The sequence below is a fragment of the Urocitellus parryii genome, chromosome 4 (genome assembly GCF_045843805.1).
Source record: "Urocitellus parryii isolate mUroPar1 chromosome 4, mUroPar1.hap1, whole genome shotgun sequence".
Taxonomy (NCBI): Eukaryota; Metazoa; Chordata; class Mammalia; order Rodentia; family Sciuridae; genus Urocitellus; species Urocitellus parryii.
This window is the reverse complement of record NC_135534.1, coordinates 13,831,980-13,848,530: the sequence shown is the minus strand read 5'-3', so window position 1 is coordinate 13,848,530 and position 16,551 is coordinate 13,831,980. Positions and strand designations below refer to the sequence as shown.

Here is a 16,551-nt window from a genome sequence, read left to right as displayed (position 1 = left end):
ATTGTTGGGGCTGGGGACAGAGCTCAGTTGGTGGAGTGCTTGCCTTGCATGCACAAGGTCCTGGGTTCAATCTCCAGCACCAAAAAAAAAAAAAAAAAAAAAAATTTAGCCCAGAGAAGTGTGCCTTTCCCCAGACCCCAGTACAGTCCTCACACCCTGCAGATGGCAAAATCAGAAGTGATCTTGTACTGTGCTTTCAGAAAAATTAAAGCAACAGAATTTTTGATCACTGTGCATAAAGAGACAAAATGAAAAATCTGTATGCTCATTTGTTCCTTCACTCACTCATTTATGCAGCCATGACACACTTGCTGATCATCTGTGGGAGAGCTGTTGTTGACAACAGCACAGAATTATCAATTTTTTTTGGGGGGGGGGTTACTGGGGATTGAACTCAGGGGCACTCGACCACTGAGCCACATCCCCTGCCCTATTTTGTATTTTCTTTACAGACAAGGTCTCATTGAGTTGCTGAGCACCTTGCTTTTGCTGAGGCTGGCTTTGAACTCACAATCCTCCTGCCTCAGCCTCCTGAGACACTGGGATGACAAGCGTGCACCACCGCGCCCAGCTACTGATATTTAATTGGTTGTATCTGGAAGGGGTTTTTAAATAGGGTTCCATCCCTGCAAGGTTTAGGGTTGCTCCGAAATTATGCGCAGACATTTGTGTGAGTGGAAAATATATGCATTGCTACTGAGAAAAAGTGCCTTGCTTCTCATGAGTTGCACAAAGGGGTCAATGAACCCATCTGGCCTCTGATGAAGAAGGTTGGTGTCTTAGTCTGTTTTCTGTTACAGAGTACTGAGCATTTATAGATAATAGAGATTCATGTGGCTCACAGTTCTGGAGGCTGGGCAGTCCAAGATTGTTGTTTGCATCTGGTGAGGGGCTGTTTCTACTCAAGGCAGAAGCAGAAGGACTGCTGGACATGTGGAAGTGGGAGACCATAAGGAGCAACCTTGCTTTAGAGCAACAGGCTTTCACAGTACTAATCCAGTCCCTCAAGAGAGAAAGGAGAAGTTCTTTTAGAAAGGCATTAATTCCTCTCCCTAGTCACCCAACAGCCTCTCAAAAGCCCCATCTGCCAACACAGCTGCAATGACTGTGCAATTTCATCATGAGTTTCAGAGGGGACAAACCACATCCACAATTGTAGCACCTGGATCTGATTCAATCCTGCTTCAGTTTTGTTTTTTTTGTTCCCACCCAGTAGCCTGAGACTGGGCTTTAAATAGGATATTGGGCAACCACGGCTAAAATATCGTTAGAAGATTTTTAGTCCTGAGTCTCCTGATCCGTATGCTAAATAAGAAAACCAACATAAATTCATGATGACAAAGGAGAATACATGGGAATCATTCAGGCAATTCTGCTTGCAGGGTTCATAGCTCAAAATACTTTGATGATTCTGAGTAGTTCAGAGCTAAAACGTGTAGACCACAGACCTCGGAAAAACTGGGCTTAATTTTCAGCAAAGCCGCTAACATTATGGAAGAATTTAACTTTTCTGGGCCGCAGTAAAACAGTAGATGATGAAGACAGGGATGATGTTTTAGGTTTACTGGGCTCCTTCCATGCACCAGGCACCCAATGTGTGTAACATGCGAAACAGCCTCACAAGGTGAGTATCCCATGTCATTGCTATCAAATCGATGGGGATCAAAGGCCCCAGAATTGGGCTCCAGCACATCCAGCTGGGAGGTAGCAGCTCGGTCCAAACCCAGGTCCAAGGATGCCCAGTCTGTGTGTGTAATGATTCCTCACACTGCTTTGGGGGTCTGTTCCGCCTAGACTCTATGGCCATTATGATCTTCATCACTATTTAATGAGTACCAGCCTGCACTCTTTTCTCACCAGAATTATGTTGAAAAATCCTCTTTGTTTTCTTTCTTTCTGCTTGCAGGGGCCAGAACACCCAAACCCTGGCAAGAGTTTCAGCGCCCGTGGCTTCCCACGACACTGTTACCTTCCAGACAGCGAGAAAGGGAGAAAAGTAAGAGTGGAAATTTCAGAGTAGTTCTGGGGACTTTATTTTCTCAGGGCCTGAGGTTTTTGCTTCCTATAATGCAAAGACCAAAGAGAACTGGTTTTGTTTGTTTTTGTTTTTTCCTCTTGACATATATAGTAACAAGGTCCTATCTGAGTCAACCATAAGTAAAGTTGGAGATGATTAGAAATTTTTCCTTTTTTTTGCAGGTGAATGAGGTGGGGGCTTTTAATTTGTTCCTCTCCAGGATATTATTGGCAATAATTCATCTATTTTAGTATTTTTTGTTTAAGCGATGCTGCCTAAAGGCAGGTCCAGGGAATAGCACCAGTGGTAATATGCAGGAACTTGATAGAAACGCAGAACTAGAATCTATTTCAATTTAGCAAGATCCCAGCCCGTGCTAAAGTGTGAGAAGCACTGATCTGGAGCATGGATCTTAATCGGTGGGAGATTATTTTATTCTTATATATTCTTAGACTTGTCTCCAAAAGGGCAGTGGGAACAATCTTTGGGTTCCTGGACTCCTAGTAATTCATGATCAGTTCTCCCATGCTTCTATGAACTCTCATTAGAATTTTAAAAAATCTACCTTTGTTTTTCTGTGAATGAGGCCATAAAAATCACTGGGCTTTCAGAATCTTTCCTGGTCTCAAGAGCGTTAGGAACCACTGGTCTAAGGGAGTGCTGGAAAAACACAGGCAAGAGGTGTGTTTTAGTGGGTTTTCTCTCCAAATCTCAGCAGCCTCCTTCCACAGGATGCCAGTGACTGTGTGGTTGCTGTGGGTCAATGTCTCCGTCTATCTGGGTGGTTATGAAAAAAATCCCACAGACTGGGTGGCTCAGAAACAACAGAGATGAATTTCTCTCCATTCTGGGGGCTGGGAATCCAAGATCAAGGCTCTGGCAGAATCTGCGTCTGGCAAGACCCACTTCCTGCTCATAGACAAAGCCTTCTCTCTGTGTCCTCACATGGGGAAAGGGGCAAGGGGGCTCTCTCCCGGGACTCTTTTGTAAGAGCATTAATCCCACTCACTGAAATGCATTTCTATGCCTTAATCACCTCCCAGTACTCTGTCACCTTGGGTGAGTGGTCACCATTTGAATTTAGGTGGTAAATAAACACTCAGCTCCAGGGTGCTCCATTTGTCTCCCTGCTCTGAAACCCAGGTTGAAGGAACAGCCCTTCTGTGGTCCATGCTCTTCCTTCCAAGGGTGGGAAACTGGAGAGAGAGAAGAGAAAGAGGACTAAAGAGAGAATCCGAGAGGAAGTGTGGAATCCATTTAGACCTCCTGGCACCTTTTTTTCCTTCTCTCGCTTTCCATAGGCCCTATCAAGTTACGGACAGGCCGGGTGAAGGATGGGGTGGTGAAATGCCCCTAGGGAGAGCCCTCAGGTCTCATGGCACATGATATGGATATGTCCTCATCCAGGGAGGAAGGAGACAGTTTGGAACAATGAAAGAACCAGCTATATCACAAGATGTGCCAGTCTTGTGATGAGTCCAGATTAAGAATCAGGACTAGGCCTGATGCCTGTTTTTCTTGAGGATCCAAATTTTTGTGCCTGAGCCTGAGATCTGCATCTCAACAGTTGGCTAAATGTCTCTACTGTAAAGTCCTGCTGTTCAAACTAGAACCATGTTCCCCAAAGCTGCTCTGCCTGCAGGACTCTCTTATGTTGACGACATACCCTGAATTCCCAGGAGCCAGAATGGACACATTGGTCTTCTTGGGCCCTCCCTCTTATCCACCGCATCCACTTAGCTCCCTGAACTGCCTTCTAAACCACTCGATTCCTTTTATAAACCTGCTACCACCAACCTAGTTAATGCTTCTTCATCTTGCAACGCCACCAGTTTAGTCATCCCAAAACATAATTCCCAGCACCAAACGCCTTTGTTTAAAAGAAATAAGATTCAAACTGGGTACAGTGGCACCTACCTGTAATCCCAGTGTTCCAGAAGCTGAGGCAGAAGTGGGGTGCAGGGGCACATGCCTGTAATCCCAGCAGCTCTAGAGGCTGAGGCAGGAGGATCTCGAGTTCAAAGCTAGCCTCAGCTTAGTGAGGCCCTAAGTAACTCAGCAAGCCCCTGTCTCTAAGTAAAATATTTTAAAAGAGCTGGGGATGTGGCTCAGTGGTTAAATGCTCCTGGCTTTAATCCCCAATACCAGGAAACACCAGGAAAAAAAAAATAGAAGATGAAGGATTGCAGGTTCAAGGCCAGCCTGGGCAACTCGTAGAAACCTTGTCTCAAAATAGAAATTTTTAAAAGGGGCCAGGGATGTAACTTCGTGGTAAAACACCACTGGGTTCAATCCCCAGTACCCTCCCCCCTCCAAGAAAAGAAAAAAGAAATAAAATTCAAACAGTTGTTTCTTCTTCACAAAGAATACTCCTCTCCACTTGACATAAAAAGCCTGCTGTAGTGTGGTTTTACACCTTCCTATCTCTCCAGTTGCCCACCCTTGTCCTTCAGGTAGGTCTCATTGGAGACTGAGGCACAGTGAGAGCTCAGGCTTTGGAACTAGACTGGCCTGGGTTCCAGTCCTAGTTCTCACTCTCATAGCTGCAGAAACTGGTATTAAAGGCTTCACATCCGAATGACTTGTTTCCTCATCTGCCCAGCAGTGGTAATAATCTCTGTGTGGACAGGATGTTGTAGGAATTCAGTGAAAGTAGCAATAGTAAAATGCGATGGCAGCTGTTGTTGTAATCATCCATGCCTGGGGCTCCTATTTACTTACTGCATCTGCACATCCTCCTGTTAACATACCTCCCATCCTCCCTTCCGCTGAGACTCTGCTCAGAAGCAGCCTCCTCCTTGAAATATATGCTGATCCCTATCTAAAGTAGACTTTGGACCCTGGGCCATGGAGTCAGGCAGCCCTGAGGTCCACCTCCAATACCCACCCTGCTGCCTGCCACTAGCTATAAGACCAAGGCAAGTTTTGATTTTTTTTTTTAATCTTCTGAGCCTGTTTTTCTCATTTGTTTTAAAAAAAAAAGGTGGCGGGGGTGGGGGGTGTGATGATGAGAGTATCTGAATCCCAGTTATTGTGATCACTGTATAACTCAACGCCTGGAGCCGAGTAAGTAACCTCTCAGGAAAGGGTAGCTCCTGTTTTCGAGTTTACTATGGTGTTCCTTGGCTTCGCTTCACTGTGACAGAATACCTCAGAGCAATCAGCTGAAAGGGGGAAAGATTTGTTTTGAGTCATGGTTTCAGTCCCTTGTCACTTGCTCCTGTCACTTTGGGCCTTGGGTGAGGCAGAACCTCATGGCTGGGAGCAGGTGGTGGAAGGAAACTGCTGACCTCCTGGTGACCAGGAGGCACAGAGAGAAAGAGAGAGCGGGGAGGGGAGGGACTGGGGACAAAATAAACCTTCCCAGGGCGCACACCTCCAGGGACCTACTCCCTCCCACCGGACCCCAGGGACTAAGGTTTCTCCCATCTCCCAACAGCACCATCAGTGGGGGACCAAGCTTTTGGCACACAGCCTTTAGGGGACATTTAAGATTCCAACTGCAGCAACAACTGTCATTACTGTTACGATTCCCCAGCCGTCAGCCTGTACCACGTTTGGGAGAGTTCATCTTTCCGGGTGTCTTCTTCATATGGACAGGGCTCCGACCAAGACTGGGAATGGGATGTTAGTCTCGCTCAACCAAGATTTTGTTGAATTTGGAGGAATCAGAACATTCTGCAAACCCCAACGTAGGCCACAGCTTCCTCATCTATAAAATGGGGATGATGATAGCACTTGCCGTGGACCTGTCTCCAAGTGTGGTGTGAGGACCAGATGGGAGATAAGTATGAGAGAGCCTGGAAGAAGTCAGAGGGCTTTTTAAGATGTCACTGGACAAATATGTCACAGTCTTAGTTGTTGGCAAATTAATTCCACCTCGGGGTGGTGCTGGTGGAGGGCAGACGTTCAGAAGTCCTCGGATCATAAGCACTGCGACTCCTAGACCCAGAGTTTTAAAATGCAACTATTATGCTGATAGCTGACCTTTTTTTTTTTTTTTTAAAGTATTGTACTCGGGGCACTAGTATGAAAACGCTTTCCTCGTAGTGTTCCATAAGATGTCCACAACCTTTGAGACGGGTTATACCATTGCCACTTTATAAATAAGGATTTTAAGCATCAGAGAGGTGCTCTAATTTGTCCGTGGTCACAGTGATTCATTGACAGAGCCAAGACTCAACCGATAGTTCCCTGACTCCAAGTCCAAGTCTCCTTCTCTTTCATTGAATTGCTTGGGACTTCCTGACCCAGGGAGATTGGGACCCTCAAGAGGATCCTACCACCCAGGGGACAGGGTCTGACCGACACTGAAGTCCACCCTCTGTCTCTTTCCTTTGCTCCCCAGGTTCTCAAGTTGCTCCTCGTGGCCTGGGATCGCCGTCTCATCTTTGCCATCGGTACCTCCAGCACCACGGGCGAGTCTGACACGGTCATCTGGAATGAGGTGCACCACAAGACAGAGTTTGGCTCTAATCTCACCGGCCATGGCTACCCGGATGCCAATTACCTGGATAACGTGCTGGCCGAACTGGCTGCCCAGGGCATCTCTGAGGACAGCACTGCCCAGGAGAAAGACTGAGGCTGGAGAGGCGTGGGGGTGGGAGGGGCTGTGGGGCCACAGGGCAGGAACAGGGAGAGTCCAGGTGGAAGTTGGTACCAGGCCCTCCCTACTCCCTCATCCTCCCTCACCCTGTCTCTATCCGCCGTCCCACCCCGACTGGGAGGGGAGGCAGATTGCATAAGGTGACATAATTCATAAACCTCATCCGACAAAAGGGGACATGGGGTGATGGCCATCCTGGGTCTGTTCCTGTGGAGTTTTCGGTGCTGGGTAGGCAAGAACCCCCACCCCCTCCATCCCTCAAGTGGGGGGCACGGTCAGCACACTCGGGTGTGGACAGTGCGTGGCACTGCACACCCTGCCTTGTGAAGCTGAGGTCTCTGGCCTCCGCTGGCTTCTAGCTGCTTCCACTCTGCTTTGAGAGCGGAGTTTCCACTTTTCTCTCCTCCACTGAGGCAGAGAGCTCTCACTGTGCAAGGTGGGTGGGGGGCACCAAGGGGTGGACCGCGAAACTGCTGTGACATCAGATCCTGGATGCCTTGGTGTGGGGCCAGCAAGTGCTTCTTGCTGACAGGGTCAGGGAGGCAGACGCCCCTGGGAGCGAGTTCAGCTCTCTCCATCGTCCTCTGGGCTTCTCTGGGCCCTCTCTTCCCCCTCACACCTGTGACCTGTCCAAAGAGGCTTCGGGTTCTTTTGCATGGATGGATGGACTCTGGGATTCTTCTCTGGGCTGGCATCCTGTGATGCCGTTTCCAGCCCCTCTCTGATCAAACCAGAGCCTGCGTCCCACTGGGCATCTGCACTGTCCTCAGGGAGAGGAGCCCACAGCCTTCTGCCCAACTCATCCCAGACCAGCTCAAAGATTCCACGAGTTTCATGGATTCACTGTGAGTGGGGCCCATGCTGGGCCCTGTGCCGTCTGTGTATGAGCCTATGTGTGTGTGGGTGTGTGCGTGTCGTGGGCCACGTTGGTGGACAGTCCATCCCATCACGACCCTGAAATCTGTTTTGCAAGACGCCAAACCCCAGTTCTGAGGGATGAAACTGCCAGGGTGTGGTCCCTGGACTTTCCTCTTCTTGCCAACCCATCTCATGATAAACGTGGAACCTGCTGGAGGTAGAGTTGTGCTTAGGGGGATGTGTGGAGGTGAGACCTGGACCCACACCTTTTTCTATTTCTGTTGTAGAAAAATGATGTTGCAGGACCCCTCATCTGTCCCACAGGTGGACCTCCAACATGGTGAAAGCCTCTAGTTCATTCCTAACAGGGTTGGGACCACATTATGTTCTGGTCCGAAGTGCATCTGGGTTGTATCCCAAGACCCTGTCTCTCTCCCCTCAACATCCTCTTGCCTTTGGCTCCAATAATGGATTGAGGATCAGGGAGAACAGGGCTTCTCAAGAAGGGAAACCCAATTCTCCTTTTTGAAAGTGGGTTCTTTGAACTATGTGTTTAGGGGAAGTTCCTCTGGATACTAATTTGAATTTATATACCTCATGTTTTGGGGGTTTGACGTATACATATATATGCATATATATATATATATATTTCATAAAATTTGGAAGGTTTTTGATGCTGGAAAAAAAAATGAAACTAAAGAACCTTCCACAGTGGTACTTAAGTTAGAACTGGAGGCCAAGGTTTCATAACAGCAGCTCCACAGCTGCTTGCTGTTAGCCCTGCAGCCACTTTGACATAAGTGTGACGAGTGGATTCACCTGTCACCAGTTCCTTGGGACTTACTGGTGCTGAGTCTTTCTTTACTCCCATTTGGCTACAGGGACCATAATTGGCCACATCAGAGGGAGCTCTGAGAGGAGGAATTATTCCTGCCACCCTTAATCCAGTCTCTCCCAGCAGTGGGAAGCGATTTTGCAGATGAAAAGACTGGTCCTGAGTTCACTGCCCCAGTCAGGAAGGAAACATTAGAACTAAATGACAGAGATGTCCCTGCAGAGTGTAATGTCACACTGCCAAGTTATCACATGCCAGAGATCATCCTCTGGGCTTCTCTGGGCCCTCTCTTCCCCCTCACACCTGTGACCTGTTCAAAGAGGCATCCGGTTCTTTTGCACGGATGGATGGAACTCTGGGATTCTTCTCTGGGGTAGCGTCCTGTGATGCTGTTTCCAGCCCCTGTAAGCGTCCTACCATTGCCCTTGTCCAGTATCTTCTGGGCTTCTAGGCCACAGGGATGAGGAACAAGACCCAGGGCCTGTGAGTAGGAAAATTCAGGAAGCTCGAGTGGAGAAGAAACGAAGACCTGCTCGGACAACTGGAAATGGGCAGTGGGGCGACCCTTCATCAGGCAGAAGGACAAGGACTGGAGATCATATATAAGGGAGTCAGGAGGCAGTGGCAATACCGCTTGCAGAGGGGGTCTTCGTGCCTCCAAGCCCCCCACCCCCACCCCACCCCAGGTCTTGGATGTGTTTGTGCCCCATTTCTCGTCCTCTCTGAGGACGCTCGGTAGGGGCTACCTCACCCTCAAGCTGCTCTTCTTGTGGAGCTTTCTGGGCAGAAAGGATCTTGGATTTCCTTTCTAACACTGTGCTACGCAAGGCAGGGGGGGGTGGGCATTCCCTTGCTCCTTATCTTGTGCCAACGTGGAAAGGCAGAGTCTTGGTTTCAGTGAGAAGCCTGCCAGCAGAGTCCTGTGTGCCCACTACTGCGAAGCAGGATGTTTCCCGCTAGAATCCCGACTGTGCGCCCTGGGCCCAAGCAGGGGCTCTGCGCTCTTCTTTTCATGGGCTTAGCACCAGCCCCAGAGTCTCCGGGGATGACCCACGGGATCAGAGACAAACCTTCTCAGATGCTCATCCTTTAAAAGGTTATGTGGTGTGTACGTGGTGGCGTGTGCCTTTGTGTTTTCATTCCCTTCCCCTTTTTGTAAAAACTGAACATCTCTGTGGTTTTATACTTGGTCAAAAGTGCTCGTCCTGGTATGGCACTATTGTGTGCATGAGAGGACTGGGGGAAGGCCTCTGCGGTGCAAGAAAGGCCCCCGGCCCCCTTTCCTTGTCTGTGATCCCTGGCATTTGAGTGGGGGGTTCTGGAAGAGACAGGTGAATGTCCAAATGTGATTGTTGTGTGTGTACACTGCTGTGTTTTGAAGTTCTTTGGTATTACTCTGAGAGGACATCGCCACCTGGTGCTCATGAGGTGTATGTGCAGAAGAATAAATGGCAAATGAACAACCACAAACAGTTGTTAACTGGGAACCTTCTGCTTTTTGCCAGACTAGTGCACCTGGGAGGCATCTGGGTTACTTCCTCAGTCTGTAACCAACCACAAACCCTTCCACAAGATAAGGGGAAAGTCTCTTTTCTCTAATTTTCTCTGTCCACTTCTTTTCTACCCACACATTTGACCTGACTTGACTCCTTGCTCCCCCAGAGAAACAGACCACATGGCAAGGGAAATGGGAAGGTGAACTTGTGGGAGAAAGGTCATCTTTGAAATCATGAATGTTGACTTCTTCAATGTCCCTCCACCTGACTACAATACAGTGTGTGTTTTAATCATTTCTAGACTGCCGTTTTTCAAATAAATGTGTACTATTAATCATTCCACTATTGATAAGAACACAAAAATAAAATGCAAATGCAGAACCACCAATGTCACCAAAATCTGTCTCCATCTCTGATAGTCCATGGGGTGTGGTGTTCTTGGAAGTCAGGACTAATCTTTCTCCAGACTTCAGACTAAGATCATCTGTTAGGAAGCTAAAACATAGCAGGAGCCTGTGGGTGTGAGCCCTGCACCCAGAATCTGACTTTGTAAAGCAATTTGATGGATGTGAACAGCACAATCCCACGTTCTGATTTCATATGGATGAACAGTGTTGGACAGTGTTCCTTAGTACCTATTTAAATGCACATCTCTCTGTAGTTTTGTTCATAGAAATAGAAGTTTGTAAAGAACTTTGATTTCAATGGGCAGTTAATGCATTTAAAGTCTGGCAACCTTTGGCTGTACTTTGCCATTCTGATGGTTAATTGTTAAAGATTTCATAAAGTCAATATTTTCAGAAAAGAAGTTAGGTTAGCTGAAACATACAAACACCCAGGTATTTAGAAACATTTTAATGCTTAAGGGGCAGGGTAAAGGGAAGAGGTTATAGAGATTGGTGTCCTTGAATGAACAGTCAGGTAAGAGGGGCTCAAAATCTGTTCTCTATCTCAGTTGGAAACGAATGAGTTTTCTTACTCCCATCTTCCCACAGTCTGAGACAATATGCTCTTCAGAAAAAAAAGCCTGCTGTCAGCTCAAACCCTTGATTGTGAACATCAACAAGGAGAGAACAAAGTATCCTTCATAGAAGATAACTCACTGGCAACATTTGATATGGCAAATGTATGTGTAATTTTTTTTTTTTAATGTGGAGGAGCATTGATGTTGTGGAGGTGACTGCAGTTAGACAATACTGGCGTTCAAGTTGAGCAAAGCCCCACACACTTCCAGGGGGCAGTCATGCGTCCTGCTAGATGCCCCAGGAAACTCAGTCTGAAGCTGCTCTAAATGTCACAAGTGGCTCTGGATGCCTTTTTCAGCTCATGTAAAGACAAAGATTGGATCACCTCTGTCCCTTTTCTACCAGGTCAAGCAGTTGGTGCTTTCTACGGTGTTTTGGTTAGGGAGGAAATGATACTTGGAGTGGATTCTCACTCACTGTTGGAATGGGGTGTGTCTGTGCACATGAGCCCCTGCACCCAGGCTTGGGAAAGACAGGAAGGGTGCAGGCCATCCACAGAAGAGGAAGGGGGTATATTTGGGTAGCACAGAACACAAAGTCATAATGTTTGATCTATGAAATCGACATCTCCCCTCAGTGCCTCATCTAGGACGATCTCGAGGAGGACAGCAGTTAGCTGGTTGGGAATAAGAATCCCAATTTTCCCTGAGCACCAGAGTCTTTTGCAGTTTTTTTTTTTTTTTTTTTTTTTTTACTACATGTGTCCCTGTAATCTCTTCACCCATGGCCTCCTAGTAGAAGTCTATAAGTTGAAATATATTCATAGGACTTGTGGACACTAGTCAGAAGTCCAAGAGTGGTCTGGTCTCAGGAAGTCCTAATCCTAAGGCAGCTGGAAGAAGGGGGAATTCGTTTAGGTAACATCTTTCCTTTCAGATGAGCTGAGGGGAGATAGTAGCCCATTGACCCAGAGCCCTCAAAGCTGAAATCAGGGGCCAAGCGGGGTTTCCTGTGTCTCTAGGGCTCTGTCTCTAGGATCATAAAAAAATCAAGACAGCTTTTTAAAACACAAAATAGAGATGGTGCTTTACAGGAGCTCTGACAGCTCCCAGATTGGAAACCACTGCAGACTTCAGACGAAATGCATAGATTCCAAATTCAGACATCTATTTTCTCCCTCCTGTCTTGTGACACATGCACAAATATGGGAAAAGACACTTCCTCTCCATTTTAATCCCCCGGGGTAGCTTTGGCTTAGTGAGAGTCAAGATTGCTCCCTCTCCCCACCTCCAATCCCATTCGTGTAGCTCATTGCATTTCCTGGCTCAGAGACCTAATTAAGAAGTCACAAAGTTATACCTGCTTTTTGTTCCATTGACACCTCAATACTTAGGAAGGCAAAAGTGGAGAGGGAAGACATGACAGACGTGCCTGAAGCTGTGGTCAGAGGTGACAGCACTGTTTCCCCAGGAAGAATTAAGCTGGGCTTTGCTGCAGCTCTGAGGCGGGGAAGTCTTCGGGGGGTAGAATCTCTGAAGTCAAATTCCTCCTCTCCTCCTCGAATAACTGGTATTCCCTTCTCTTGTATTTCCGGGTGCCATAGATAGCCAAGGCAATGACAGCTGCTAGGACGGTGGTGACTCCCACTGTGATCCCAGCTGTTGCCCCTCCCGACAGGCCTTCGCTGTTCCCATGGATGACTTTTATGACTCTGCGCAGCTCCAGAGGTTCCCCCAGCCTCCATCGGTGGGTCTTGGAGTCTTTAATCCAGGATCTGGAAATCTCTCTGTTTGTCACTAAGACAGTGTTGGTGCTCTGACTTAGGAGGGGTGGCCTGGTGAACGGTGGGAGCCTGGCGGGGGGCAGGGACCCACCTGTGAAGACCCCAGCCTTGATGCAGTAGGACACTTGGCATCCATCGCTGATGATAGCTAGGTGTTGGCTAAAGCCCTCGGGACACTTTTTCAGAGAGGGTACCCCATCTGTGGATATAGAAGACTTTAACAAGGGGTTCCCAACTGCACAACTGAAGAACCCACCAAAGGGGACAGAAAACTTGTGTCCCATCTCATAGTCCAGAGAAACACATACGCTGAGGCTTGTAAAGAGGGTCACTGGGATGTAGCCAACTGGGCAGGACTGTGCATTTGTCATCGGGTTCACGCTCTTACTGCTGAAGAGGCCCCCAAAAAGAAGTCCTGAGTTTGCAGGTACTTGGTCCTTGACCATGCACCAAAAAACCCTAAATTGAACCTTTGACTGCTGGAATACATCTTCACACACCGTACTGCAGAAAATGACCAAGTAGCAATTCTCCTTACACTCCAACTGACTGTAGCCCTCCTCATAGACCTGACTCAGCAGATGGACTGGAGAGTAGCCAGCAGGGCAGGAGAAATTGCCAGTGAGTGGATTCTTCTGCTGCAACTTTTGGCAAAGGAAAGCACTCCTGCTCCCTGTGAGTGGAGTGCATTCTTGATAAATCCCACCAAAGGAGAAGTTGGTCATTTTCCCCTCACAGGAGCCATCGTCTGTATTGGCATGAAAATTGAAGTTGGGTGAGTTGATATCAGTACACCCGGGGTAGGTGTTGAAGTTGTAATACTGTCTCACAGCAGTTTCCACCGTTTGTGACAGCTTATTCACCAAGGGACCCGGCAATTGAGGCAGCGTGTTCGGCTTGATGAAGAAATGCAGGGGCAGGCCAGCACGATCGATTGCCACCAGGTGGTTGGTGGTACTCTGCTGCCAGGTTTGGAGGGTGATGCCTGGGTAAAAGGGAACCCCTCCAATGCTCTGAACCCTGGAGTTGGTTCGGTTTGCGAGGTAGCTCTTGGTCAAGTCATCCTGGTAGGTGACGTTCACTGATGCTTCGAAATTCACGGTGTTTAAGAAGGAAACTCCGGCAGACGCGGTGACACCTACGTGGTTGCTCTGGCTGTCCTGGAGGAAGGAGGACTTGATATGGTCCTCCTGCATGAGAATAGCTCCAGCTTCCAGACTAGTGATGACATGGGTGCCATAGTTGAGGACCAGGAGCTCTGCCAGGTAGGTGGCCATTCTTGTCTGATTGTTCGCTAGAAAGTCAGAGATGTCCATGAGGTCCTTCAGAAACCCTGAGCTGAGTCTGGAGGCTGGGTCGATTTTGACTGTGTAGATCAGATTTCTTACCTGAACACGAGTCGTCGCAGCTTTGTCCCTCACTTGAAGGGTCTTCAGCCTCTGGAATTCAGTGGAGAACTTGCCGTTGACCTTGGAAAAAACAGAGATCTCCATGTTGATGGAAGAAGAGATGCTGCTCTTGTAATTCATCCAGGATTCCAGGATTTCCGAGTTCAAGTCCAGGTTGCTCTGTTTCTGAGGAATGGTGAAGACTTCATCGGGGATGATGTACTGTCCATCCTCTGTGGTTCTGCAGGTGGTGTAGTTCAACTCTATCACCCGTCCCATGTCCACGTTGCGCAGATTATCCCAGCCCCCTCCGGGGAGGACCTCCAGCACAGGGATTTTCAAGGCATTCTTGCATCTTTGAACTCCAGTCTCCTCTTTCTCTTCTAGAGGCGGGTCTGTTCTAGCGCAGGCCACCACAGCCCAGAGGACGAAGGCAACCCTGAAGCTGCTCATGGTGCTGACAGCCCCGGCCCCACACCAGCTTGAAGCAGCAGCCAGCGAGCACACTGAAAGATGGAAAAGAAAGCAGTGGCTGAAACAGAAATTTCAACTCTTCTCCTCTAGTCAACGGTTCCTCTTTAGTTTAACGCCACTGCAAAACGGGGAAATGAAAGTTGGTTGGAATATCGAAGTCTATTAAAACTTCGCAAAACTTATGCTCTTTTAGTATGCAAACAGAGTCCTGTGCTTCAGAGTTCACTGCCCTGTGTTCCCTCTCTGCAGCTGGTTACTCTGCAGCAGGAGTGGGCACCCAAAAATCGTGACTCCGTGGCTTACCACTTCCCCACCCAAAGGCTCTGGATTGGGTTGTTTGTTCACTTTCTTGGACTTGATGTTTTAAATTTTGCTTGACTTCTCTCTCCTGGGACTCCAGGGACAGTTTCCTTTTACTGGAAATGCAGAGGGTACTGGACACATCACCCTTACTGAGATACCCCGCCTCCAACCTACCCACTCGGACTATAGGGAAAGCAACTGAGGAATGGTGAAAATTTCATCGGGGAAATTAATTCCACCATTCACCTGATGGTGGAAGTCCACAGATAAACACATTTATCGTTGTAAGTGCTGATAGTCCTGGCTTTGGAGATGGAGTTATCTGAACCAGAGCTTCATGTGCCCACCAGGATTCTGTTTGCTGTCTGCTGGGAAAACCTCAGTCTGCGTTGTTCTAAGCATTCAGAGTGAGGGTAGGGAACCCCCACACTGTGTTGTTGTTTCCTTTCAGTTAGAAATGCTCAAGCAAAGACAAATACATGCTATAATCTAGATTTTTGATGTTTTAAAATTTTGCTTGACCGATTTACCCAAAGATTCTGATTTACAAAACACATAGTGGACAAGGATGTATGTGTGTACATGCACTTACATAATCTTCCATGTGCATGCAGTTTGCAATAAGTTGTACCTCTGGTATCTCTTATGCCTTTTTATCCTATTTCTAAGTGCATATCATTTGCACAGGTGCATAATAAAGGATGTGCCTCTTTATTTGTTTTAAAGCAACAATTCTTTATATATATATATATATATATATATATATATATATATATATATATATATATATCATTAGGAAAACATATGTCATGAATTTCCTTTTGTGTGTTGATGCCAGGTCAGTTAGACCCCATAATTTAGAACAATGTCTCTTGACCCATTGCTCTAGTTCCAGGATTAATTGAAGCCCAGCTCAATTAATTCTTTGGGATAATTAGAATGGGTCTCAGTACCATGGTAGCCAGGGAATCCAGAGCAGTTAATGAAGCAAGCTCCCCATTGTACCCTCCTGTTTTCAAAATCAGACCATAAACCAGGTGCTGAGGCTTCAAGGAGTCATGTCTCAACCCACGAGTATCACTGTGCTGTCACCTAAGAAGCAGGTTCCAAGGAATTAAGTTAACTAGGGCTGTCGCTGATGCAGCCGAGAAGTGTTTTAGAAAAACATGAGGCAAGCTGCCTAGCTTCACAGGCTGAATTTCACTAGTGATAGTTTTAAACCCCTGATGGCGATCTGTAAATACAGAAATGCCACATTCTGGGGCTATTCAGGCCACAGTTATCATGCTTTGGGGAATTGACTTACACTAGTCACTCAGGAAGGCTTGACTTATGAACCAATGTCTAGTCCAGGCTTGGCTAGAGTGCCAAACATCTGCACAGGATATTCTGGCTAAGTTGTAATCAGTGAGTTATAAGTTCATACCTCAGCAAAGACCCCAGAATTAGAGAAATGACAGTTCAGTTCCCTTGAGTACTTTCAATAACTCAATATCTGCATGCTTCTTTTCAAATGTTTTAGGGATGGTTCCTGAGGATGGGAATACTCTCCTTCTTACACTTGGTTGGAGGTTTGCTCACGATTCTTACTGTTTTCTCTTTGCTAGATCCTGTTGAGACCTCACTCTTCTGCAATGAGAACCCAGGCAAGGTGAATATAGACAATTCTATATTCAGGTGTTCCTAAATATTTAAACAGCTAGTCGTCGTCTTTTTTTTTTAAATTATTATTTTTGTTTTGTGATACTGGCAATTGAGCCCAAGGGCACTCAGCCACTGAGCCACATCCCCAGCCCTTTTTATTTTTTATCTTGAGACAGGGTCTC

At 47.3% G+C, this 16,551-nt stretch overlaps 2 protein-coding genes across 2 annotated transcripts in view; one reads left to right on the top strand and one right to left on the bottom strand.

Annotated features, from left to right (window-relative positions):
• Dtx4 (deltex E3 ubiquitin ligase 4) overlaps window positions 1-6,608 on the top strand; it is a 30,838-nt gene extending 24,230 nt beyond the window's left edge. Inside the window, exons 8-9 of the mRNA XM_026411638.2 lie at window positions 1,907-1,996; window positions 6,366-6,608. Of these exons, the coding sequence (XP_026267423.1) occupies window positions 1,907-1,996; window positions 6,366-6,599 (324 nt within the window). The 3' untranslated portion in view covers window positions 6,600-6,608. The remainder of the gene's footprint in view (window positions 1-1,906; window positions 1,997-6,365) is intronic.
• A 4,111-nt stretch (window positions 6,609-10,719) lies between these two features.
• Mpeg1 (macrophage expressed 1) lies at window positions 10,720-14,433 on the bottom strand. The gene has a single exon (XM_026411639.2). The coding sequence runs from the start codon at window positions 14,399-14,401 to the stop codon at window positions 12,254-12,256; it is 2,148 nt and encodes a 715-aa protein (XP_026267424.1). The 5' UTR covers window positions 14,402-14,433; the 3' UTR covers window positions 10,720-12,253.
• Between the last annotated feature and the right edge of the window lie 2,118 nt (window positions 14,434-16,551).

Coding starts and splice junctions, on each gene's coding strand:
- Mpeg1 (XM_026411639.2), bottom strand. CDS start 14,401: ATGAGCAGCTTCAGGGTTGCCTTCGTCCTCTGGGCTGTGGTGGCCTGC.